Source organism: Sparus aurata, chromosome 18 (assembly GCF_900880675.1).
Source record: "Sparus aurata chromosome 18, fSpaAur1.1, whole genome shotgun sequence".
Classification (NCBI taxonomy): Eukaryota; Metazoa; Chordata; class Actinopteri; order Spariformes; family Sparidae; genus Sparus; species Sparus aurata.
Genome location: NC_044204.1, coordinates 28,704,813 through 28,732,786, shown reverse-complemented (window position 1 = coordinate 28,732,786; position 27,974 = coordinate 28,704,813). Strand labels below are relative to the sequence as shown.

Below are 27,974 nucleotides of genomic sequence, written 5' to 3'. Positions count from 1 at the left end.
ACCGGACAGAGTAGCTCAGTTCTTACGGAACAGCCTCCCCCCCCCTTTCAGACACACCACGCTCCCAAAAGACCCAAAACATGTGGGGCAGGCTATTTATTCTGGCAGGAAATGCGGTTAAAATCGTGAACTCATACACAATGATATGCATAAAGGCAGTGATCATGCTCTCCACATCCTGTCACCAAAAGGGAGGGTTACCACCTGGACGATATGTTCATTAACGTGAGAATCACGGACGCTTGGCTTCTTTCAGTCTGGGCCGAACAGCACTGACAGGCAGAGAGGCGGAGAGGAAGTGGGTTCAATACAGCAGCAACAGTCCTCATTGACTAAATATGATGCCAAAAGGGAGTCATGATAGTTCTATGTACATTAAACTTAAGATATCTATAGGGGAAAGTGGTAACAGAACAGGGATCCATCACCGTCCAATGCCAATCAGTGACATGCCGTGAACGTAACTTAAACAGCAGCCGTGGTGCTCTGTTTCTGAATTCTTTCACAAAATGAGACAGGCCTGTGTGATGGAAACTCTCACAAAGGCTCTGAGTCTTCCCACACAGACCGAGATGCTGACAGCTTGTCAGCGACCTGAGCGAGGCTGCGTGCTCTTCACACCCAAATCCGAGAGAGAATCAGATACAACCACAGAGGCTCGGGATCACCTGGAAACAGAAAGCAGGACGAATGTTCTAGATGACAGTCGACTTAGAGTCAGACCAGATGTGGGAGGTCAATGCACAGAGGTTTCTGTATTAAAGGTGAAAAGACAAAAGACTATTCTCACTGAGAATACTTCATTGACTTCATAAAGGTGCTTAGTCACAGTTTGTAATACATCACCCATAGTATTAGTGGGGCTGTACCAAGTGTTAATTTATTCACGTTCCAATCTTTTATTGAAGTCTTCTTCTTACGTCATCATCCCATCAAACAACAGTCAGTTTGAAGTGATTCATTTAATTAAATGTGTCAGTGTTTTGTTTTTAAATCAGCTTTCTTTAATGAATATACCTGAACCAAGCTGACACATTACAGTCATTGTTGTCGTAATTGTGATGCAGTCTTGATGAATCGCGGACCATCGAGCAAATGCATACACATCATGTGATCCTGTTTTTAATAACTTACTTTCTAGTTTTTGATAAGTGCACAGTGATCATCCAGTGTGCTTCCAGTTTGTGTTAAGTATTGTATTTTTTGCTCTTAGATATCAGACCATGTTGGACTGCTGGCAGGGGGAGCCACTGGAGCGACCGACCTTCACTGAGCTGGTGGAGAGGCTGGGAGATCTGCTTCAGGCCAGCGTGCAACAGGTATGATAGAAAACAAGGACTGTTTCAACTCTACATGACAGAGTTCAGGCTGATTGTTTCAAAAGCAGCAGGAATGAAGTTGTTGAGCTCTCATATGAAACTAAAAGTGATCCTCCAAACAGTGACTGACAAATGAAACAATATTTATGTTTGGAGTTTAAATCCCTGCATATTTCAGGTCACTAGTTCTGCAGAATGAGTCACAAACAAGGCAAATACTCAGGAAGCAGCGTTGCTGATCTGAGTCCTGCTGCTTACAGGAGTTTCAGAGCAGGAGGGAGGGGGTGCTTAGAGTAACGGAGAGGGGAAATAACACTCAACACAAACACTTGGATCTCTTTGAAATGGCACAATCACTCCTGTCAGAGGAACCACACTTCAAAACACATGGAAAAGCAATGTAATTGTTAGTGTGATGCAACAAAACATTGTCGGGTTTTATGAGGCTGTCAGAAAGGTTAACTGCAGTTTGTTCTAATCAGGCCAACAAATGTCCACCGAGGGAATATTATGCAATCATGTGAAACTGAGAGGATCTGATCTTTATAATAATAGTACACAGGCCTTTTTCACAGCAGACACTTTGATTTGTTAGAGGTCTGTGAGACCCAAGTCTGGCTTTGTCCAAGTCGTATTCAGCCGAATCGGTTCAGGTTGGGTTCATGTGTGAATATGTCTTGAACAGAAGTGGCTCAAAGTCAGATCGTGTGTAATATTTGAAATCTGATTCTGTTCTTGATGGGTGTGTCATGCATCAGGTGGCCTCTTTAAGACCTCCCCATTAAAATGTGTACACACAATGTATTTGAAGTGTAGCCTCTATAAAGGTTGATGAAATACAGTCTCACCAAATGAGCCACCAACAAAATGTTTTGTACGATGAAGGACTGAAATTGGAGAAAGTCTGACACTACTACTGACGTCAAGAAATTGTCAAGAGCCCTAACAAGAACAGATCACTCAGTCATCACAGTCATGTTTCCACTGAGGAGAACAGGCGTCTTCTCCAGATTGTACATTACTACAGACAAAGAAAAGGAATCATATAACTTTACACAGGACTGTAGATTGTCCAGCAAAGTAATAAGAGATAAAGACAAGGCCACACATCACATCACATGGAAACCACAGCATGTTGCAATACAAATGAGTCTGCAAAAGATTATATTCATGAAAAACAGTTCAGACTGCACAGAGAGAACGGTGGAGGGGTTTGACTCTTATTAATAAAGCTATTGTTACAGTTCAGGAAGGCCGGTCACAGTCGCTGCCGCCTCCATCAACTTTAAGAACATTGTGTGGGATTTATTAGGTATGACCGTAGTTTCTTTGGCTGCCCGCCACGACCTGTGGATGTGTGTTTGTACAGCATGCACACAGCTTCGACCTACTTCAGCCTTTTTGTAATTTTGCATCGTGGCTGTAAAAAGGCTGATGTGCTCTGTCTCTGTTCGGTGGATTTAGGAGGGGAAGCACTACATACCCATCAACACAGCCCTGCTGGCCAAGGTGGGAGACCCGTCCAACAGTGTGCTGTCAGAGGAGACGACCACTCGACCCGCTTCACACCGCGACTCAGGGAGCACCTGGTGAGAACATTGACACCGCTTTCACTACTAGTCGCTTCCCTTCTTATTGTGATGATTGATAAAATATGTAGAGTGGGGAGACTTTTTCAGCTTTCGAAGGCGAGCATGCCAGGAAGAGTTTGAGAACCACAGGTTTAATGACCACAGACCACATTCGTCGACAGCTCTAAGTCACATCAGTTCATGCCTGGCATTGACATGCGAGTGTGGTCTTGCGAGCGGATCTCCCTTCCAGTCTCTATATGCAAATAAACACGTACATCATTGGGACAAACTGACGCAATGTTTCAACAAGGAGAGAGCTATAATTTCATGTACAACCATAACCGAATTTCACGGGGACACCCAAAGAATTCATAATTTGTCCCAGGCAGCGTTTCACAAAGTTTATGAGGTTAAACCAAACTTAACTCACAAATTTGAGCATTTTCTTTTAAGGTAGTCTGGAGTATTTCTTCACGGGAGACAAAGAAGTTTCCTGTATCAGTGGCTGTTTGCTGTATTTGTAAATGTTAAAATCAGTGTGTTCTAACTGCTGCACTTTAGACATGGAAGCAGACAGGCTGGTTCTGCCACGCTGCAACAAACTGACGCTTTTTTTTTTTTACAAGAAAAGAACAAACTTGCTTAATTTCCTTACTCAACAACTCTTAAAATTGCAGGATTTGTTAAGGGGGCCTGGAGGGGGGGGGGGATCAGTTGAAACAGACGCTGTGTTCACAGACATCTGCTGCTAACATTTGCAGACCTGAGACACCTAGTTTGCATTACAGTGGAGCAAATAAAATTCAGACGGCGTGTAATCCATTCTGCCTGTTGTTGTGGCTTCTTGTTGTTTCCAGGAGCACATCAGTTGAGTAGACGGTCCTTCAGTGCGGCCCGTGACACATGTGTGAACACACTTCTGCAACATTGTGGTCACTGACTGACACAGACTACCTCTGAATGTGGTCTGAGTGATCCGATAGACCAGATCTGTCCTCAGTGCATCTTGCGGCCGCCACCATGATTGGCGTTTGTGGTTTTAAGTGAAATGTCTCAACAACTGTTGGATGTGTTGACGTGAAACATCATCCGGTCGAGATTAAAATCTCTCTAATGTTTTGATTTCTGACCAAATAGCTGCAAAACTATCAATATTTTGATCAGATAAGATGGTAACTATTTCAGCATGTGAGCATCGACGTTATGAGCTTGTTATCATGCTGATGTTAGCATTTAGCTCAAAGTACAGCCTCAGACAGCTGCCAGCTTGGCTACGAACTTGTTAAGAAATTCAAATCTTATCTTAAAGACATGTAAACCTATCCTCAGGCAAACACCGCTGAGTGTGTTTTGCAAAGGAAATAGCTAAATTATTTCCCCTCTTTGCGCTGAATTATATCCAAAACAATTGGTGTTCCTGCAGCGCTCAGACTAAACTCAGCCAGGAGAACATTTACGTCTGACCTGAGGACAATGAGAGGCCGGATTCACACTTGATAAGGAGTGTGCACACAGAAGCCTGCTGGACAGAGAGCTTTCAGTATTGTAGCTCCTGGGAGGAATTTCACCGAAAACCATAAAGCCAGCCTCAAGATTTATGTGCACTTAAAATAATATTTGTTGAGCTCTTGGGTTTTCACAGGTCCTCCAAGTGTGTTTATTGAGGAGGTGTTGAAAAGCAGTAATGACAGTTACCCCTTAAGCTGTATTAAGCAGTCGTTTTAGCCTCTGAGTGTTGAAATGCAAAGTAAACAAGGTGTGTTTTCAAAGTACAATGTCATAGATGCCGCACATTGTTGATTCAAGTGATTAAGTTCCTGCGGTTTTGTTGCCGAGCTTTTCGCCTCTTGGCTCCAGCGTGTAATCAAATGATTCTCTAAACAGAAAGAGAATAGTAAAGGGTATATTCGAGACTTACACTGGAAATATTTTCTTGCCAGGAACATCAAGATCCGTCCTGCTAGTGTGAAAACCTTTGACGAGGTAACCATGGAAAACGGGACAAATGAGAACCACGGGGTGAGTTATTTATTCTGGAGCTCGACCAGGAATAAACACACAATCTGCACTCTAACTTATCCTCCGCCAGGCAGTTAGTTAAATGACAGGCGTTTGACAGTTAGCTAGACACTTCAGCCTGGAACATGAATGTCTTTATTTATAATGGCACAATTGAATTGCGCGAAAGGTTAGAACATTATTTGAAATTGCTTAAAATTAGTTTGTCCTAATACCTGTCAAAACGTTAGAACTTTTGCTAACTTTAATTCTTCCCCGGCTGTCACGTCACGTTGAGTCCCACAGGGCTCTGTACTCGGCCCGATTTTATTTTTTTTGTAACCGCTACCATTTGGCCACATCATTCATTACTCCAACACTTTGACATACTATTTTTTATTCCATCTCATTCAGTCAGGAAAACCTCAACAATCTTGATTCTCTTCACTGTAACGTCGCTGCCTGCAAAGACTGAACAGCGTCAAACTTTTTTGAGTTCTGCTACTGAGTCCTTACAGTGCTAAAAAGATTAAGACAGTCTTAAAACATAATAAGTACATAAAGGCCAAAGTGGAGAGATTGGTTATAATCTTTGACAGATATCATGTAAAAGTGAACATTTCCCACAAGTCAACTCTACAGGCAAATGCTTTTATTATTTATTGTACCTATTTCACTATGTTTCATCGTTCCATGATTTTTTATATATATATTCAATGCTCCAAGTCTGGTGCTGAAAGGTTCTTTAGAAATAAAGTTTACTTACTTATATACATTTACATGTTTGTGATTTGTTCACCTCAGATAACAAAGAAGGAAAGATGACATTTGGTGTTTAATTATTCATTATTTGTCTTCGTCTGTCTCTGCATCATTGTCATCATTAGGGCGGTCAGTCAGACAGCGGGATGGGCCTGTCGTCCGACAACATCGAGACCCTGAAGCGCCTCGAATCGTTGGCAGGCCGACCTCTGAGCATCATGGCTCTTGCGTACGTACACTGCACCACACAACACCCCTGCACATTGCCCAAATCACAGTGGTAGAGGCTGCAAAATACCTGCTTGGAAACCTCCCCTCAGTGCTGGAATGTAGACCCTATTACTGTCGCGCACACACACACACACACACAAGTTTCTTCCACCTTAAAAAGACGTCAGCAGCTAGTTTTCCCCTTTTGTCTGGAGAAGCCATGAGGTACGGACATCGACACAAAAGAGAAGAGGGAGGGAAAACGCTTGAAGGTGACAAACTGAAGGACCGAGCACAAAAGCAGAGCGGCTGCGTCACTTGAGGTTTGGCTGTTTTAGGAGCGCACACTAAAACCTCTTTGTTTTCACTGAATAGTCCTGAATGAGATACCTCCCAGATGGATTTAACGTATGAGTCATGGCTGTCTGGCATAATGCAGCGCTAGGTAACAAACACACATAGCCTCAAATGAGTGACCTTGGACTAAAGTCTGTACTCTGAATTTTCGTGCAGATTGTTTTGATGACTTAAAGATGCTGCGAGGGCAAGATCGTAAAGGAGACAAACACCGAGACAATGTGTTCTCACTTTAGGAGTTATTCAAGGATAAAGTCAAATCTGATTCAGATTTCTGTAAATCTTTTTCTTATGAGGGCCTCTGTAGGTGACTTAAGGCTTACATATGAAGTTTACAGCAGCTCAGTGTCAGGGTTAATTTACAGGGTCAAACCTCTGAACTCGGTAATTACACTTTAAACCTTGTGGTATTATTCCGCTGCTCCCTGCACAGTAGCAGCCATTAATGCTGCCTTCAAAGTACCGTGGTTTCCACTTAAAAAGGATTTAAAGGAGGAACAGCAGTAAAGTAAATCGTCCTTCCACATGTTTTCCTGAATCTCTTCTTAAGAGAAAAAGAGTTTAAGCTTGTGAAAACAATATAAAAGCCCTTATTATGAAGAGGGAGAACATGTAAACAACTTCTGGGGAAATAACTTATAAGACACACACAGCAGATTTATGGCACTTTGTGAAGCAGTTTAATTAAGTTGCAGCTCATCAAACTCACTTTTTTAAAAACACCCACACCCGCTCACAGCGTCTTTTAGATCTCAGAGGTTAAAATCCAAACTACCGAGACTCATCACGGGCCTGCAGGGATGGAATGTTACTAAGTACCTTTACTCAAGCACTGTACTGAATTACAAATGTTTCACTCTGAATGCGAATATAGTACTTTACTCCAGTAGATTTTAGAGATGCACCAACTGCAATTTCCTCAGCCAATTCCGATTTTCTTCCTTCATTTGATTAACTGGATACACAAATTAAATTGAATGTTTGTAACGATAAACTGACCTTTTAATAGCTACTAAAAATAACACATTGTAAGCTGTTTTAATGGCATATTTCTGCAATGAATGCACATATTTGGGGTAAAAAACATAAAATATTTAGTTTCCTTCTTACAGTTTGGGCTGGCGTTCTTGTCAGGGTGAGCGGGTGACATTTGTTTATATCTCAAGTTATATTATCTGACACTCTGCTCCCAGGCCGATCGACTGGTGCATCTGAACTACGTTTATTTGCTAAACTAGAGCTTTGGTTAGTAGTTACAGCTGCATCAGAGCAAAAGTCATGCATTTAAAGAAAAATAATTTATCTGCCAAAACACTGTCGGGCAGTTTACAACACTGCAGGCCTGCTTATGTCATCAGTGCCTCGGTGTGGAAGAAGGAGTCGACCCAGGCATGCGGAGAATGATGTGCATTTTGAGGGGAGGACTTCCTCGCTGGGCAACCACTCAGTCACTGCCACCTTTGAACTCAGAAGGGTTTACAAGGGCCTCCCCTGTTAGCTGCAGCGCCGCACTCCTTTTGTCTTTCTGAAGTCCACCTGTTGCTCCACTGACCCTCACCACTCCTCTGATCGGACTCCTTTATACCGGCAACACGGCTTTGATTGAACGATTATTGCGGAAGAAGCTGCCCCAGCAATGATTGAGTGGATTTGGGGTAAACAAAACTGCAAAAGTTCATCCATCTTTGTACAACCAACAGTCTGAACCCCGAAGATATTCATCTCACATCAAGACAAAGAAGCTAGTATTCACATCTAAAGCTGACCTCGTTTTATTTCCTGTCACTTAATTGCCCATTGTACCTGCAGCTCGGCATTGGCAGAGCAACACTGTACTATTGTGAACTATTTTTGATGACTAGTTCAGCAGGTAGTTAGTCATCAGGGCAACATTCCAGTACAGCGGCGTCACTTACCCCCGCTGGGCACTGACCCCCGGGCCCCCGAGAGAGGAGCTCTGGAAACCCATAGCAACCCCCCAAAAACAATAAGAGGCAATTACTCATATTCTGAGCATCAAGTGAAGCAGAAACACTCAGGATGATGGATTACATCATATTTGAATGAGGAGAGTTCTGTCTGATTGTGCGGCTTGACGTGGGTTTTTTTTCTGAAGTCAAAGAGTATCAAAACAGCCCTCTATTGTGAGAGCGATCGAGTCAAGATGTTGAAGAAAAAGGCCTGATATTGTGCACTGTTGTTTGCCCTGTTTACTGCTCCAGTTTCCACGCTGAGAGAAAAGAGGTTCTGTGTCATCTCTTGGTCAGGATGTTAGCGGATCGTCCCGTCACGCCGCGCTGATTTGTTGTCTGTTTTTGCAATTAGGAGTGTCTGTTTATCGTGTAAGGCTGATAATGTGGCCGTCTCACATCGCTGCGTCTCTTTATTTTTTTAATTCCTCAATAGTATCCCCATTAGCTTGCCTCGGAATATTTGTTCATCTTGCTGGGGTCCTTTTTAAACAACAGTAAGTTCAGGACATAAACATTAAAATCACACAGTGTCGACGAGAAAAGGAAAATTGAATTCAAGCCAAACGTAAACATTAGACAACTAAATAACTCCGCACATGCAACAACAAACCAGAGAGCCTTTAACAGAAACATCACCAAACACAAATTTGTCACACACGGCACCAAAGATAAATAAAAACAAACAAAAAGGTTCAAAAATAGAATGAGTTCAATTTCTTAGTTTTTATTCAAGTGACTTGTGTTATTAAGATATTTTTAATAATCAAATACACACAAGAAACACAAAGAGAAAAAGAAAGCGTGTCACATGAAGTATTTCTTTATTAAAGCTCCCATGAAGACCTCGCATGTCTCCAAAAATCCAGATCCTCGGGTATTTTGGAGACTGGATAATCTATTCTTGATTGAATTTTGGTCTACTTTAATGAAAGAAGCTGGAACTATCAGATATTAAAGCTTCTTTTGTAAAATGTTAATAATAATTTCCAGTCATGCTTTGTCCAAACTATCCAAATATTATGCAGTTTACTACAATACAAAACAGAGAAACGCTGTTGTGTTTGAGAGGCTGGAACCTGAGAATATTCTGCACTTTAAAGTCAAAAGACTTGACTGTTCTGACAAAAGAAATGATTCTCAAAATAACCAATTCATTTCCTTTAGATCCACAAATTGGTTAATCAACTAATTGCTTTAAAAGTGGAAACAGACAACTTTCCCTCCTTAGTGTTTCCAAGTGGCGTTATTGTTGGATCATTGTCAGTTTTCCTCTGAGCAGCAACTAACCTGTGAACACGCGACACAACGTGAGTTTGTTCATTCACTGAGTCGATGGTGGAGACGTGAGAGCAGATTCCAAACTCGCCAGCTTGACTCGATCGCCAGTGTGCCTTCATTCTTTGTGCCCGGTGGCAGACGTCATGCATCGTGAAAGTTTAAAGAGAACCAATCTCACCACAGATGGTTTCATTACTCCGCAGCCATTACACCGTGCAATCGGCATTTATTCCGTAATGATACTTTAACGCACAAAGCTTGTCTGTTGCTAGTTTGATGGATATGTTTTAGGTTGTTTTTAAGCATGTGGATAAATCATTGTTGCGTCTTTATGTTTACATCCTGCTCAACTTGGATTACCTCTTGAAAAGTTCAGTTGCAGCATCTGTAGCGCGGTGATATCTGCCTGTTTTATTCATCGTGTATCTCTTGTGTGTTTTCAGGATGAAGGCGGTGAGTAAGAGCAAAGAGTCTGTGCTGAGCGACTCAGAGAAGGAGAAGTTCCCCCCTCCGGTCCCCTCTCTGGACTTCAGTTTGGACGACTCGGCCTTGGACGCCGGTCTTGAGTGTCACAGCCCGCCGCCCGACTACAACTACGTGGTGCGCTACTCCACCCCTCCCGTGTAACCTCCTGCTCCGCCCCGAGAGAATCTGACCGGCAGCCTTGAAGCCTTTGCGTCGTTCTCCTCTGTTTTGGCTCTTATCTCTGGACTGTGGCGAAGTTTGAGAGGAAAACACGTGACATTCCCTCTGAAAGTGTTTAGAAAAGGACGCTCTGAAATGAATCTGCTCGACTGTTAACTTCTGCATCTGCCAACTTCCAGGGCGTCTGCTGTGCAGCAGAAAGGAAACCTGCAGACTGTTGATTCTTTTCCAGTTTTCAGACGTAGGCTGACATTAATGCTGCTGGTTCGTTCCACGTTCACTGTGATATATCTAACAGCTGAAAACAGGCTCAGGTATTTCTTTCATCTACTGTGAAAACAAACCACATGATTCCAACTTTACCACCGATCTGAATAGACTACAACCTTTAGTGATGAAGGAAAAAGAGACGATAGCTGAGTTTGTAATGATTTATTTTATTAAAAAAGTAAAAACTGGAAAGAAATTGGTGAAAAGAAGGTTACAGGGAAGATATTTTTGCAATGTAGCTTCATAGGAAGGTCAGCTAAAATAAAGCTTTGCTCAAAGCAACAAAACATTTATATTTTCTAAGTCAAAGTCTCTTATTGGAGGCGTCATCGCTCCTGTAAAGTGGTGGATGTTTTTGAAGCTCTCCGATTTATGGAAGAAAAAAAATCACAAGTTATTGGAGGGAACAGGGAAGAGCTGAGAGTAAGAGCTCGACCATGAGAGCATTTAAATGAAGAGTTACTGAACATGTAGATTTCCTCCTCCCGCCCCAGTCTGCTAGTGAAGAAGTCGTGTATGTCGGGTCAAAGTATAAATGAGGTGAGAAGAGATGAGAACAAGTCTTCGTAGGAACGGTTTATTCAAAAAGCACTAGTAAAAAATGAATTATGTATTTATTTAGATTGTAAACACTGTTACTTAGTAATCCAGTTCGGTTTCATGTGTAACCAAAGGATTTTTTCAAGCTCAGTCTTCCTCATATATCCCAAAACATTTCACTCCAGATGTTTATGCTGTTTTGTGCTGCTGTAAAGCCGATGGGGAACGTGCGCCTGCAGAAAACACGTACGTGGATCAAGTTTCGAGTCCTCGGTCTCGTGCAAAGCTTGCGGGGCAGGCTCCAAAAAAAAAAAAACCTTAGCACCAGACTGCTTCAGTTCACTGTTATGATATTTGTCAACATGTGAAAATCTCCTCGTTGGAACAGCATTTTATTGTCATTTAAAGTATTGTTGACCGGACCTTGTTCACGCTCGTGTTAGCGCACACACACCCTGTAGAGACGCAGCTAGTTTTTGCTTGTCGACCACTAAAGAAAACAGTATTTTGTCAGTGAGTGAACGACGGCATGAAGTGGATTTTCGTTGTTGTGTTGTTTGTTGCCAGTTTGTTTTGTTCGTGCGGAGAGGAAGTGATTATGCACTGATACTTTATATCAAGTATAATTTGTGTATTCTAAAAGGTATATTATTGTGAAACAGTGTTGAGGGTCACAAGTTACAAAGTTGTTGTTGTTTTTTTTTTTATTTAACTCTTAACTTCATAGTAGGAAATTAACATTTGCAGTACTTGTCATATTATTTCATGCCATCCTAACATCATAACAATCATCATGTTCACTTCTTACATTCCTGTGTTGAGTTTAATTTTAGTTACTGCTTTCACAATGACACTGAGAGGTTTTTAAACGAGAAGTGTGTTTTCAATTTAACTGCATTTCTTCACTCAGAACCGGTGTGAGTAATGAGACCTGCAGCCGCTCACATCCTCCAAAATGTTTCTGTTTTGTTCCTGTAGTGCGCCTATAAGTTAGTTTGATGAAAGTCATGTTCCCCAACACTGTTAACTGAGCATATGAAGTAAATAAATGAATAAAGATTTATATATTTATACATTACTTTTGGTCTTGACTCATATTTGCATGAAATACTACGAGTGTGGAGATATTCATGGATCCTAATACGCCAGGAGCTTTATATTTGAGGTTTATGGTCATTTTGATTAATTAAACAGTTTGTTTTTCTTCATCATCGGAATTCATGCCTCACAAAAGCTGCTCGACTTTTGTTATGATATGAACATTTACTGAAAGATGTATTAAGACACAAAATATATTCTGATGTGTGTCTGTTACGACTTTTGCAGTAAAGAACAAAATAAACTAGAAAAATTGCATTTCCTGCGAAAATACAGTGTGAATGCTGAAGGCCGAAGCGATTTCGGAAATCTGCTGAACGTACTGCCGAAAATGCATAAAACTATAAGAATGTTGAAAAAAAGGCGAAAAGCTGTAGATTAAGAGGGCAGGAAGATGTTAAAATGGTGAATGAAGGCTAAAAAGGTGAAAAGTTATAGGCTGAAAGAGCGTAAATAGGTGAAAAGAGGATGAAAGGGATGAAAAGCTGTAGGGTAAGAGGGCTGGAGGAGGTTAAAAAGGTGAAAAAATATGAAAATCTGTAGATTAAGAGGGCTGGAAGATGTTAAAAAGGTGAAAAAAGGATGAAAATGAGTAGAGTAAGAGGCCTGGAGGAGGTTAAAAAGATTAAAAAAGGCTGAAAAGGTGAAAAGCTGTAGAGTAAGCGGGCTGGAAGAGGTGCCTTCAGCATTCACACTAATAAATGTGTTGACCACATTCAAATCCTTAAAATGACATTCATTCTACATTGTTGTTTAAAAATTCCAGAATGTCTGAATATGCAGATATTTCTGCTATTTTATCCTTTTAAGTGTTCGACTCGAGATGTCTCCTGCTATATTGTGAAGTCCATTCTCAGTGTTTGTGCACTGGAGGTGTTAAGTGTCCACATCACACTTGTGTACGTTGAATACTGGTATATGATTGGCTTGTGATGTCACAAAGAAGAAGATATTGCAGAGAAAACAGCCCTCTAGTGTCAAACTCTGCACTGACATCATTCATCACAGCAAAGCTAAAACAGTCAACTATAGGAACAAGAAGACATGTTTATTAATTAGAGAGGGACTTTAACTTAATCAGAAATAATATGTTGGTCATCACTATGATTGAAGTGTCACAGAGTTATAGTATGAATATGAAAAACATGATGGTGTCATGGCTTCATTCAATAAAACAAAAAGTTGTTCAGCATGTCGTTTAATCAAGTGAAAAGAGTTCGGTGTTCATCACTTTCCTGATATTCTAGAGCAGGAAAACAAAAAGTTAAAACTACACCGTCACTTTAATGGACCTATACCAGTGGCGGTTCTAGACCAGTTTTAATAGGGGGGCCAGGTTGGGGCCGGCTTTTTTGTGAGGGGGCACATACAACCCGGGAAAAAGGATAAATCCCTCATTCAGACAAAACAGTGTTTACAATTTCAGCAATTTTGATTGGGTAGTAAACTGCCGAGACACTTTATTCCTGCCTTTCCCTTCAGAACAAAATCATTGCAAGAAATCTGTCATCGTATTAGTAATGCAGACTCCCTGTCAGGGGGGCCACAGGGGGGTCCAGACTCAGAGTTACGGGGGCACTGGCCACTGTTGGCCCCCCCTAGAACTGCCCCTGACCTATACGCAAACATGTGATCCCTGCCCTCTTTGGCCCGTGACCACTGAGAGCAAAACAATGCTAAAGAAAAGCAACATCTACTTTTTAGCCCGTTATCACATGATGCATTTCTAGCGGTGCCACCAGAGGATGAAGTTCTCTCTACAGGCTTCTGCACTGAGATATTCTTAAAGGGAATTTAAGTGCAAAAATGAATCCAGTTGCTCACATGGAAACAATCAAAACTATTACAAAAATGATTTGTATTGTCGAAATGTTTCCTTTGATTTCCTGTAAAGGTTCAGTGTGTGGGGGTTAAGTGAAATCTATTGGTGACGTTTCAAAATTGCAACCAAACTGATAAAACACCCCTCACTCCCCAACGGCGGCTGCTAAAGACGCAAAATACACCACAGCCCCTCTTGAGAGCCGGTGTTTGGTTTGTGTGCTCGGGTCAGGGTCACAAAAGCACAATTCCTATTTTCAGTTGATTATTCACTTATGAAAACACACTTTTGTTTATTATATTCAATTTCTGCCAGTGGTTCCCCCTGACCCTCGATCCTCCTTCACACTGGACCTTTAAACCATCTCGTGACCCCTCAGATGGATCCTGCAGCCTCTCAGAGGGCCCCCACCCCCCGTGTTGGGAACCACAACCAACCCCGAACTATTCTTAACCGCAATCAAGTTGATTCACAGAATTATTCCCATTTGAATCGTCAAAACTTAATTAAAAGATAAGATTTGTTTATATTGGACTGAGCCGTCGGCGTCCAGCCCTTCTGCTGCTCCTTGGACTGTGAGAGACTTCCTTCTGCAGGACAAGGTGTCGGCAGCCTGTCTGACAAAGCCCCCCTGAGCAGGAAAGGAAGGAACTGTTAATCATCCTGGTCACGACCGGAGGACGCCACACACGCGGCTTCCTCTGGGGGCGCAGTGCCCCTCGCTTACTGGCACTGGGTGTGTCAGAGGGGCACAACGCGCCACAGGACAGGTTGGGCCCTCGACTGTCTCCGCCTGTCCTCAGTGGATTTACCGTACGCAACTTTACACCCAGTCACATACCAACAAACGCCGACTATTTCCAGAAGAAGACATTAAACAAACAAGGGAAGGATGTTGGAGGGGGAGAGGACTCATGACTGTCTGTCTTTTGGTAACAGACAGGTTTGTGTTTCTGCACCGGCACAGTAATTTTCCACGCAGGCAGAAATATGACGACTGCTCTGATCCACTACAGTCATCTGCTAATTTAAGTGACTTAAACATATGACAATTATAGATAAAACAATCAGTCAATTTACTGAGCATTGCAATTATTTTTGAATATCTCGTTGTCATGGTTTTTGCTTTGCAATTGTGACAGCATTTCTTCACAATAATTTTCCTTTTTGACAAACCAAACAATCAAACAGTTAACGGAGAGATTGAACTGCAGTAATCCATCATAATTAAAATAATCAGCTGACACTCTTCCTGTTAAACCAACCAGACTTCACCTTTAAAGGTGATTAAATCAACCAGTCGTGTCGTCACTGCCAAACTTGAAATCTGTCTTCATTCACCTCCAGTTATTCGTATCCAGTGCAGAGGTCGAGCTCACCTCAGTCCACCTCCTCAAATCCGGATCCTCAGCCCATCACCTTCATACAGTCACCACCATCAGCATCGGCGGGTTTCCTGTCCTGCTCACGGCTTCACCCTCCCTCGGACGTCACTGTGAGGCCTGATCGCCTCATATTTCTCACCTGATGCACGCGTTGCAATAAACATGAATTCATCAAGAACAACATCTCTCCTGATCAAATAGTCGTCACGTGCAGTAGAAATGTCGGCTGAAGAGTGAAAAACATTTCCCCCTGATCTGATCTGTAGTGAAGCAGAAGTAAAATACTCGAGTGAAGTACAAGTACTTCAAGTTAGTTTCCACCACTACAATCCTTGATATCAAAGTTTGCACTCGAGTCAAGCAGCAGTGTTTATGAATAAGGAAAGATGTGAAACTTATGATGAAGAATGAATCTTTTGAATGTAGTTCCCACCGCTGCTGCTGTGCTCGGGTCCATGAAATACATAATTTACAATTTTCATTATCATAAGTAGTTGTAGCAGCAAACGGGTGAAGCTCTGGACGACACCTTCACTCGTCTAACTTTAAAAACATCTGCACACATCGGAGCTTTGCCTCGAGACAGACTTCAAATCTGAAAATATCCTCTAATCGTGCCGATGTCATAAAATCACCAGGTGGGGAAATAAACACCACCCAAAAAAGCAGCTAAAGAAAATTGCAATGCAGTGACTTAAGATAACTCCTCATTATTGTTGTTCTTTGATCGGAAGTCTGACTAATGAAACATGCGAGGGTATAAATCTGTCACCAGGAGAGTCGAGCTCAGGATATGAGTCGAGATGGAATGTGACAAATATTGTGTTTTGGCTTAAAGCGAGATCCTATAAGACTTAAGTGGAGCCTGGGTTGAATTATATCGGCCATATTCAAAACCTCACGTGATCTGTACAACATATGGGACCCTACGTCCTCCGGCTCTCAAATTCGATGAGGAAGAAACACCAAAAAAATGGAAAATCTGAGTCAAGAGGAGGAACAGAGGTAGATAAACAGGATAATAACCCAAAATGTTGTGTTTGTATGAAGCGCCACGCCCGTTCTGGCTGTTTTTGTTTCCCTCATTGAACAATCACATTTATGAAAATGACCTCTCTCCTCCTTCGACGCCTCCACAGCTCCTTTCCCAAAGCAAACAGAGCTGCACATCACGCTATCGATCACTGAGAAAAAGAGGCGTTAATGAATTCAGGAAACCTCTAACCTCCACAACAAAATAAAAACATCCAGCTGAATCTGTGCAGCTTGAAATCCGATCATACGCTGAGCTGTTGAACTAGCAGCACAAAGCCCCCCCACCCCTTCAAGTGACCATACAATGCTATTCCCAGACCCCTGCCCACGAAGGTGAATGGAGGGTCGGTCCACATCCGCGCCTCTCACCTAAATGCACAACAATGAGCCGGATACTGTCCAACCTTTAACAAGCAAAATAAAAAAGACCAGGCCAACAACACAAACAGCTAAATAAAGACGCCTCTGACAAGGACTTCAGCAGCGCTGTGGTTCAAAGGGCGAAAAACAAACATCAGATCAGCAACATGATATATTGTCATGTGTAGAATAGAAGGCAACAAACAGAATCAACAAGCTGTTTGTTTCTGGTCACTCGGATGCAACTGGCGGTTTCCCAGCAGGCCAGTGGTTGAGACGCCTCTTGTTGCATGTTGTTGCTCCACTTTCTCTCCATGTTTACAGCAGCATGCTAACACAGCAGGGGCTGATGGGAAAGTCGCAGTCGGGCAGGTCGCTGTAAGGTGCTGCAGGGGGATGATGTGTTTATGCAGGCTAACCCAGAAGTTACAAAGCAATCGCTGTAAACGTTAGCGAGGCAAAAACAGATAAGTTACAACTTTTTTTGGTACAATTTTCTCTTTCTCTCTTGTCACAACAGAAAAAAACAATTGGTTGGGGTTTGGAAAACATCCTGGTTTGGCTCAAAATAGCCACAAAAACGTCTGGAAATCTCTTCACAGGGTAAGAGTGCGGACATCTACCCGGCAGCCTTGTGGCTCGTAATAACACCAGTCCCCTCTTGATGCGAGAGCCCGCAAATAAGCATAAAATGTGAAATGAGATACACCGTGTTTGGTACAAATGTCCATGGCTTGCAGAAAACAGTGACCATGCTGGAAGCATCTCCCCGGTTCCCTCTGCAAAAAGCCTGCGAGATTCTTCCATTCGATTTTGTAGCACTGCTAAAAAATGATCTTTTACGATTGAGATACCTTTAAGTTCAGCGAGATGGTCTTCACAGACGAACACACCACTTGTAAAGCTATTGTTAGCCTATAAACAGACAACATTGCGGAGGCATGACTTAAAGGCCGCCACCAACAAGCTTCCTGCTACACTCACTTCACCATAAACTGACCAATTTACAAGTTGTAAAGTTAGAATTGGAATAGTTTGCAACCAAATAGTGAGTATGTGATTGGCCATGTGCAGCGTGAAGACGTTTAATGTCCCGGACAACCTCTGCGGTGAAATTCAAGTCAAGATTTCCACAGCGTGCTTCGCAAACGACATCCTCTGTTCTCAGACCAGCATTTAGCCACTTGTTAGCAACCGCCCAAGACACACAACAACAACAACAGTAAACTCCAAAATGTAAGCTTGGGTTAGATACCACATACTGGCATATTTAATATCACATAACACGACATGAAAGTCTCTCAAACTTGTGTTCACGGCAGACTTTTATTTGAGCTATCCAGCCAAAAAAGAAACCAATTCCAAAACCCCACTGACTTGGAAATGAGGGAACTGGAAGTGCAAAAAATGCAAAAAATATAATTTCCAGCTTTGAGTCATGACCAAAAAAGTCAGACATCAGATTTTCACTTGCGAGGGGGGGGACGTGATGTGCTTCACCAGTCTTCACGGAAATCCTTTCAATATTTTTCCTCAGAACCACAAAAGTCACTTACGGTTGAGCTGGCAGCTGGAGGAAACATTAGAGGATCACCGAAATGAGTAACATTCATCCTCTGGGGAAGATTCATGGAAGTCTATTTAATATTTGTTAACATATTAAAGTGACGCTGCCGTCCCGTGAGACAAGCTGCTGGGACGATAAAACCGAGAAACGTACAAAACATCTGTTTGCACCAACTGAGTATTTTTTCTTTTTAGTTGATATTTTTTGTGATGTAGCTGAAGTTTCAGGAGCTTTAAAGTCACTTCTGGGAAACCGACAGAGTGGCATTTTATATCCTGGCAGAGTCCGTCATGTGTTGTGGATTAGTCCGAAGAAACAGAATTCTGACTTTGTTTTTTTTGTTTTTTTTTATGGATCTCTTTAAAACGCTTTATATGAAAAACATCAGAGAGCTTGTTGGTCTGAATTTAAATTTGAAATGCTCGCATGCCAGTGGAGTAAAAAGAGATGGAGTATTGCACAGTGTTTACTTTATTCATAGCATGTGTCCTCCTCTGTGTGCCTCCATGTTTGTTTGCTGACGACAAACAGAGAGAAGTCTTAATGTCAGATAAGATCGGTGCGTCTGATCACCTCCTGCATCTGTTTGTTTCGGTAGTAACGCGAGCGGCGCGCGGTATTTCTGAAGGAAATGTCTGACCTCAAATTGATTCCAGAGAACTGGAACAAAAAAAAAAAAACACGTCAGCTCTGATCCCTCAGGAGCCTTCAGACTCATCGGTGTCCATTCAAAAAGGCAAAAGTGCAGCTCGCCCCCGTTGTTCACCTCTCTGACGGGGGGTAAGGGGTGTGTTTGTGCTACAGGAGGGCCTGGGAACAAAATGCAGTCCACAGCGCCATAATGAATTTAAACATCATGGGGTTGTTTTGGAGCTGGTGGTGTTAATCCCTTTTCCGGTTCTGGTGCTGCTTCTGGTGGGCCGGAACCCCTCCGATGAGTCCACATGTGGGCCGATAGAACCTCCCCGTCTGCTGCCACCAGCAGTTTGCAGTTTGTGCGGCGGCTGGCACTCCAGGCCTCGTCTCATCTCCGTTGTGTGTTGTGGTTTATCTTTCAACACGTCGTACTCTAAAGAAAAAATTTGCAGTTTTTTTCTTGTTTTGCTGTTGCTCATTTTTGTTTTCAAAGGGACAGTTCACCCCAGAATTAAAACCCATATTTGTTCCTCTTAGTGCTATTTATCCATCTAGATTGTTTTGATGTGAGCTGCAGACTTCTGGAGATTTCAGCTGTAGGGATGTTTGCTTTCTCCTGGATATAATGCAGCTAGATGACATGATGGAGGCTTGTGGTGCTCAAAAGGCCCAAAAAACAAAATTTGAAGCAGCCAGTGTCTCTTTCCAGAAATCATGACCTGGTTACTCAAGAGAATCTACACACCTTGTTATGAGTAGTTTCATGTCGTTTCTATCTTCTTTCTGTACTCATGGACGAGAGGCTAGCTAACTAAGCTAACTACGCTAGCTAAGATTACGGCTCAGTTCAGGAGGACGCCATGAAGCGTGGACGATACCGAAACTGATCATTTCTTAAAGGGGCACAACGCCATTCTGGAAGAAATTCAAAATCATACATTTAGAATTCACATTATTTATGAGGTTATAATACAAATTCAGAATTTCTAAGTGAACACGCTGTTCTCAGAGGAAAATAAAGTCCAGAACACTGTCTGAAGCTGAAAAGGTGGCAGGGTCCGCCAAATAAAAAAACCCCACAATAAAACAGTTTACATTGTGCCTTCTTTTAAGGTCAGTTTGTTTGTTCAGTTTGTTCAGTCGTGAGCATGAAGAGAGTTTGTTGAAATAATTTGTTTAGGCATAAATAAAATCAGTCAGTGAAGATCTTCCTGTTAGGATTAAAACTTCTTCCCCAAAAACTACATAATGCTCCTTTAAATGGGAACGTGATTTTCAGACATTTGACTCTAATTTGCCTTCAAAGTAAAAGATGGATTTTGAAATATGGAAGTGTATGAGTAATCCACGCACTAAAATGTTTTGATGTCTTTTTGTTAAAGACACATTTCACCTCAGGCGACAGGCCGCACAGCCGGACATGCCTTCATTCTTCTTATCGGACAGCAGGTGGCGCAGAAGACTCGGGTGGTTTGGCTTCTTCCAGAAACAGTGCATCTTGCTGTAGTTTTATTCACAGATGTACAAAGTAGAAACACGCCGCGGTATGTTCCCTGTCTGCCGTGCATCATCTCATGTCTCCTGGGTTTCCTGTGTCACGTAGCGCGGGCCGGCTGATTGTGTGAGGCCTGTTTGAAGTTCTCTAAACTGTCGGAAGTGATGCTGCAGCTCACGTTTTTGTAATTATATCTGATTATCAATGTTTTTTAAAGGAACCGATGCCAAATAAGAAGCTTGTGAGTATTGAAATAGTGCCGCGGCATCGATCCACACCATCCCTAGACGCCATTAATGTTTAGATCAAGGCACAAAATAGCAGAAGGTCGATTGATTGGTCGGTGCATCGTTTTGGTCCAGACTGAAGTATCTCAGCAGGTTTCAGATTGATCGTTGTGAAGTTTGGTGCCGACCTCTGGACTCTGGTGACCCCGTGACTTATCTGACTGTTAGTGTCATTGAATGATTCATGCGAGGGCGATGCATCTTTGCCTTATCCGTGCCGCACATCATATATTAGCAGGAAGAGTAAGTAAAAATGTGTGTTTATACGGGTTCATGAACTTCATGTGCAAATATCTGTTGCTTGACTCAACAAATAAAGTCAAAATGAAACTAAGAACAAAAACTTGCCCCCGCGACGCCGCAAAGATGTAGAAAATGTTCTCGTTTTTGCTCGTAAAACCGAACCAGTTTTTCCACAATCTCGCCAACGTCTATTTCGGTCGCATCCTGACGAGCGAACGGATCAAAAATACTCCATCATGACTCGTGTTTGCAGCATCCTGCTTTACATGTGTTTCGCATTTACAGAACACGACAAATGAAGGATCGCTCGCCAGTGTTTGTGTCAGCCCACGCAGGCAGTTTCTCTCTAAAAATAGTAGCAGATGGTCTTGTTTTACCTCTCCTCCTGCAGAGAAACACTGCGGCCGCCTCAATAACATCAGTAAAGTTATGCAACGAACTGAATTCTTGGGCTGTTTCGCCGCTGACTGTCGCAGAGCTGCATCGTACACGCTGTGCTGAGCTCAGGGAAAGAAGAAGAAGGGCCGTTTGCAGCGTCCTGGCGGTGTTTGCGCATGCGTCAGCAGTCAGGGATGTTGAGAGGGCTTCACTTCATCTGCACATGTTTCAGGATGCATGATAGTGAACTCACAACTGATCGCTCGCATTGATCTGACCTGCAGCTTTAAAGACAATCAGGATGCAAAGTCCCGCATTAAAGAACGGGGATCTGAACATCAACAATGACACAACGGCTGGGCAAAGTCCAGCGCGGTGATATCAGCGTGACTGTAAATCCTCTTCCCCCGCTGACAGGAGGGGAATGTCAGGATCGTGCTGTTTCAGGGCTTATACAACCCGTCTGGAGTTCTCCCAGTCAAATCAGTGCAGTCGGGTCTGAGCCAGAAAACTCTGGCTGCACCCCTGGACACGATCACAGTCACCTCTGCTACGGAGCTTCATCAGATTCATATTGAGGTGTACATCTGTGCATTTAGTGACTCATAGTTTTATCCTCCCTTTTTAGCATTTGAACTCCAGAACCGTTCTTTCGGTCGGTGGTTGTTTTTGGACCGGAACGATGACACACATGAACGAGTTGCAGCCAGTCTGTGTGATAAAGAGGCTCTAAAAGTTTCAAGTCAAGTTTCACAAAGCAGTGAGTTAACGCCGAGTCCCTGCACTTCGCCTTCCAGGGGTATTCAGCGTTCTTCATCCAGACAGATATCGCGATGTATCGTTACATAATCTTCTTGCAATGTATCGATTATTGCTGCGTAAAAGATCCTCGCATTTAGATTTTGGGATCATCGAGTCCATGTGGAGGTTTTCTCTCATTCGCTGTATTCTGTCTTTCAATCATCGACTCCTGCACATCTGTGAAGAGATCAGGAGACACAGCAAAACTGACTAAATGGCGCCATCTAGTGAAAACAGCGGGCACAAAAAAGGTATCGACTGTAATGTGCTTCAGCTGTGTGGGTCGACTCATGAGTCAGAGCCGATATTCAGCATTTTTCTGATCATCAGAATCGGCGTTGTTGTTTTTTTCTGATACTGGTATAAAAAACATTGATTTACTATTATCATCTACTTTGGCTCTGATGCAACAATCAATCTGTAAAGTAAGTAGTGACTGAAATGATCAAATGAATGCAGTAGAGTGGAGGAATAAAGAAGTACAGGTACTTCAAACATGCACAGAACTTGAGTAAATGTATTCGGTTACATTCCGTCACTGCTTTTACTTAACTGCCTATTTGTAAGAGAAGTTAATTTAATCAAAGTCAAATAATAATGAAGCTTTGAGAGTGTAGGTCGAGTCGGCCTCCGTCCCAAAGTGTCATTATACGAATCAAAAATCAGCTTTTCTTACAAATAGAACCTTTCTAAGTAATATTGTGACAATTTTTTGTATTCCTCAGCAAATCTGTCTCATGTATGTGTCTTCCAGTGTCCCCTTTTTTTTATTATTTTCTGTAGGTTTAAATTGTTGGGTAAATCTGAGACATTAGCCCCGAATTTGAGATACTTAGAAACCCTCTTTTCTTCTAGAAATGTGCGGGATTAGTGCATTTAAATACAAACTGCATGCCTGAGAGGGTTTATAAAACCCCCACCATAGTTCCCCCAAACAGGAGCCTTTTGAGATTTGTTAAAGGGTCCCTAAAAGCTCGAAGTGGCCCCGTGTCAGAGAGTATTTCCACAGTGAGGTATCTCTGCTGTTACTTAAGTGGATCAGATGACAAGTGAATCTGAAAGATCAACTGCGTCATTAAATGTCTGCGGCCGCGATGAAACACCAAAGTGTCTCCCGAATCACAGCGGTGTGCAGAATGTGATACTCAGTCAAAACGGTCCGACATACTCATCTAACCACCGTCATCTGGTGACATGTGTCATTTCTACAAGCACAGAGTTACATGGAAGACATATTCTCCTCAGACTTCCCCTTGTGATGTTGCTCACAAGGGTTTAGCAAGAAAACTTCTGAAATAGTCAAATTCAGAGAAAGGGGAGGACAGCAGGAGGAAGTGAACCTTGTGAGGTGAGTGTGCCAAAAGCAAACATTTGGTCGGCCAAAGTACAAATGAACAGAAATGATTCATCCAAGGTTGAAGCAGCAAGTGTGGAGAGAAAAGATGGAAGTAGAAGTCCTTCACTCTCAAACAACTCTCACTGATAGTGGTTTCACACTGGCACGGTTCTGGTTCTGGCACTGGTTCGGTTCTGGAGTCTCAGAACCTTGGTGCTGTCTGGCGAACCAGCCCGCTTTCACACCAGTTTAAGTGGAACCAAAGTGGGAGGACGTCATTCTGCGTCACACAGGCGGAAGTAAACACAGCAACGGCAAAATGGCAGGTCGTGTGGATTATTTACGAGCGTTTGTTTTGTTACTGCAGCTATTTGCTCAGTTTTTCAAGTTTATTAATTATTTGGTCTGGCGTGCGGGTGAACCCAGCCTTGACCATCTCTTCCGAAAGTTCGTTGTATAGTTTGCTCTTTCTTGTGGAGGTCTCTAATTTCTCCTGGAATTCAGGTGATGCCCAAATCGCCACCAAACACTTAGTTTCTTCTGCCAACCACTGAACATTTTTCTTCTCCATCGTCTTCTCTGCTTTCTTTCCTTCTCTTCCTGCTTTCTTTCCTTCTCCTTCCTGCTTTCCTGCGCGACACGCCCACTGATGATGTCACAGTTCGCAAAGGAAAAACCAACTATTTTTAGGTTCCGCTGAGAACCGACTTTTCAGGTTCCGAACCAATTATTTTTTCAGTCTGAACGCGCCGGCCGGTTCAAAGTTGCGTTCGGGAACCAGAACCGTGCCGGAGCCCTGCCAGTGTGAAACCCCTATGAGAGAGTTCAGTCACTGATACTAAATGGGACTGTTTGTCATCATTTCTGTGCTGCCTGTTCTTGTTGAGTTTCAGCAAGAAATGTTTCCTTATGACTGGAGTTAAAGATATGATATGTGACATTTCCACATTAAAATGTCTAAAAACAACTGAGCAATTGTTGTATATGTTGTTGATTTGCGTTAATCCAAATACCTCAGACAATGCTCACAGCAGAAATAACATGTTGCAGCAACAGAGAACCTGGAGCGGAACAGCAGGTTTTAAACTTTCAGACCGTTGAGCTGACACTTTATGGGTTTGTCTCAGTAACTACCTGTCATCTGAATCATGCTGAGCTGTATAAAGCAGTTTGTGATTCTGGCTGAGGTGTGAAACATGATACAGGTCTTTAAGTGTTCTGTGTTGGGGGAGGCTGCCCTCTTGTGGTGAAGAGTCCAGTGAGAGGTTCTGCTGTGACCTTTTAGTGAAGTACAGAAGAGAAATACTTCAATACTCTAAAATATTGTAGGAATATGTTGTTATAAATAAAGGTTCTGCTTTCAAAATGTTACATCAGTGAGTAGGTAAAATTGTGTTTCCCATTTCAGAATATCGTCTGATACATCACCGGACAGGAAAAACACTGGTGGAAATAATGAAGTTAAAATGACGGCTGCATTCCATTTATGTGGGCCGGCTCCACAGCTCACAAAGAAACATTGATGTTGAATATTTTAATCAAATGTCAGTTTTTAAATATAATTCTGTTACATGATTCCAATCTCTCATGTCGAGTCAACGTGAACATGTTTAGTTACTAGATGTGTGATTCATTACAGGAGACAGAAGAACCAGTTTTAAATGCATTATTTTTTATGTATAACACTTGAATGATAAACACTTGAAGACACTTTATGTCTGTTTAAAATCTAATTAATCAAAGCCTTTACTCACATTGACTCAACATGACAGAAAACACTTTGCTTTCAATGTGACACTTTAAATCAAATCTGGAACATTTACATGTAGTTAAAGTTCTTAAAGTACTGAGGTGTTGTGCGAGTTCACTGAGCGACGTGTCTCATGTTGACGCTTAAAGGAAAGAAGTCACTGTTACTGTTGTTTTTATGAACATCTGAGCTCGACAGTTCAAACTCTCTTCTGCTAAAACTGTCTGTTATTGATGTCGGTGGTGATTCTGGAGGCTTCTGAGGCCAAATTGAGAAGAAATAAAAAAAATCCCCACTGGGCCCCTCTAATGATGTTATAAATAATCTGACATCAGTGGAAAATAAATGAAATCCAACGTTCACATCAGTAGAATTTTCTCATATAAATAACCGGCACAATAAAACCTGAAGCCGGAGATCATTAACATACAATGCACTGATGTTGAGGCAGCAGTGGTGCATTGTATCGCTCCTTTAATGAAGGTTTATGGGGGTTGTCACTGCAAAAAGTGCTGACATGAGGGACCACTGGGGCCCCAAACATGTTCCTGGTTGACCTCTGACTGATGCATTAATGTGTACATCACTTTAATACTGCAGAAGTGTGATTCCCCCCTCATCTTTTACAAACATGTAAAAAAGCACAATGTTTTATTTGTTGATCGTAGTCTGCAACTAACATTATGAGATAAATGTAAGTGTAGTTTTATTTTCCACTTTTCTTGAAATGTAATGCTCTTTTATCGTCTTCAATTATGAACCTGTGCTTTAAAAGTGAGGACAGACCGGCCTCAAGTCTTCAAATAGTTCTTGATTTGTAATCCTCAAGTTGTTTTTCACAAAACTGGACAAATAAACAACCTACATCTCCAGGACACGAGTTTGTGTAGTGACTGATTCTCTCTTTGTCAATAAGACGTTGTATTGAACGAGCTTGATGTGATTTAAAGCTGCATAGTAAGAATATGTTGAGTAAATGTGATCATGAACCATCTGATCATGTTGTGTTTTCAACCGCAGCTAATCAAACTTTTAATGCGTGTAGGTTTGTTAAAGTTGTCCATGTTTATTGATATTTTATCTTGTATTTTTTTGTCTTTGATTTATAATTATGTGTGTTTCTTTCTCTCTCTTTCTCTTAGATGAAGATGAAGCCTACATTTAGTTTCCACCTCACCTGAACATGTTTTTTTTTACTCTTTTCTGTCCAACTTTTCTTGTTTTATCTGAAAGAAAAGTGCCACTAAAACTGAACTAAACTCAATTTAACTAAACTAAACTGAGAACCTAATTAAGTGCAGTGCTCGAGTAAGTGGGTTATACTTAATTATCAGCCAGCAGTTTTAATTACAGCAGCTGTAGTTGTGAAGAAACCTCACAAGAGGGCAGCAGTGAGTCGGATTTATCCAATTTGAAGCCACTGAGGGTTTATTGGCGTTGAAGTAACCAAAAAGAAAAGAAAGAAAACACAGTTTGGTCAAGGCAGCAGAGTAAAAAAATCAATTTGCAATCTGTGGAACTACAGGACAGGACAGAGAAAACACAGTCAGCTGCAGTGATGTGACTCTACAGTGGAGGAGGAGTGACTGAATATAGAAAACTCGTTCAGCTGCTGGATTGAGTCTCAAGATCAGAATAAAACGTGTAAAATAGCCAAATACTTCTCTCAGACCTGGTAGTTTACATCACCACATGAAACAATTTAAAACATGTAGCCTCCTGTCAGAGGAGAGGCCTTCATTTAGACACATTCAGTATATTTATCTGACGCTGTGCTGCAGCTGAGGGTCTCTGGTGAAGCCAGGAGGCTGGAGGAGACGCGCGCTGGCCTTGGTCTGTCAGAGTCGATTAGACTGTCTCATAAATATTTTGTGTTCAATGAGCAGATGCTTCAGAGGCATCCATCAGCATTTATGAGTTCGAGCTGGACTTTTATACAAGCCAATTAGTCAGCTCTGCTAAAGAGGCCGTGAGACACCTGACAAACTGATCAGAGAAATACCCCCAAAAATATGACAATAAGAAGAAGAGTCTGCAGGTTCCTGTGATCCAGATATATTTATCAGTACAGACGCACAAGAACAGAAGCTCACATTGGAGCTGAAGTTGAGTTCTTGTGAGGAAAAAAAATGCATTTTAGAAATCATCCTTCTACAAGGTATATTTTAGATTAATGCTCGGTGAGTTGCATCAACTAAATGAACCCGTGGGTGTGTAAGTCTGCAGCAGAGCGTGACGCACGATGCACATTTTTGAAGAGTGTCCGAGTGTGTTTTTAATACGCAGATCAAAACTCCTGACTCGTATCAGACGTGATCGCAGACAAATCAATTCACAGCGATTTCACGGGACAGCGGTGAGTGATGTGTGGAGGGCCGCTGTTTGTCACAGAGGGGGTTGTTGGAGTTTCCTTGTAACCGGAATTAGCTGTGAAGTGCGACCTTGAGGTGTGAACACGGAATACGAAAGGTCCGGCTTGCTTCAAGAGAAAGTCTCTCGTACTTTGCACCTCGTTTGCAAGTGAATATCTCGACAAATAAAACGGGAATTACGCGTGAAGCGTGTTTGGAGACGTTCCCATGATGACAGGTTTTTAAACGTCTCGGATGTTCTGGATTTAGTCTGGGGGAAAATAAAAACTCTGAGGCTAACACACACAAATAATACATAATAATAAATAATATCTACAATCTGTGGTGGTGATTTAGACTCTAACTCAGTAACTCGTCACCAGAAAGTGAAGCTTCTATAAGATAAAACACATCTGCGCGCAATTACGCACAGGCCTTTTTTCCCCCCTTGATGCGTTTGAGGACGTGTTTCCTCGGTTTATTGCAGCTTGTGCAGCTGATAGG

At 42.1% G+C, this 27,974-nt stretch overlaps 1 protein-coding gene across 1 annotated transcript in view; it reads left to right on the top strand.

Annotated features, from left to right (window-relative positions):
* kdrl (kinase insert domain receptor like) overlaps window positions 1-12,004 on the top strand; it is a 49,320-nt gene extending 37,316 nt beyond the window's left edge. The window contains exons 26-30 of the mRNA XM_030396880.1: window positions 1,214-1,319; window positions 2,784-2,908; window positions 4,834-4,912; window positions 5,779-5,882; window positions 9,915-12,004. Coding sequence (XP_030252740.1) covers window positions 1,214-1,319; window positions 2,784-2,908; window positions 4,834-4,912; window positions 5,779-5,882; window positions 9,915-10,098 — 598 coding nt within the window. The 3' untranslated portion in view covers window positions 10,099-12,004. The remainder of the gene's footprint in view (window positions 1-1,213; window positions 1,320-2,783; window positions 2,909-4,833; window positions 4,913-5,778; window positions 5,883-9,914) is intronic.
* The last annotated feature ends 15,970 nt before the right edge of the window (window positions 12,005-27,974 follow it).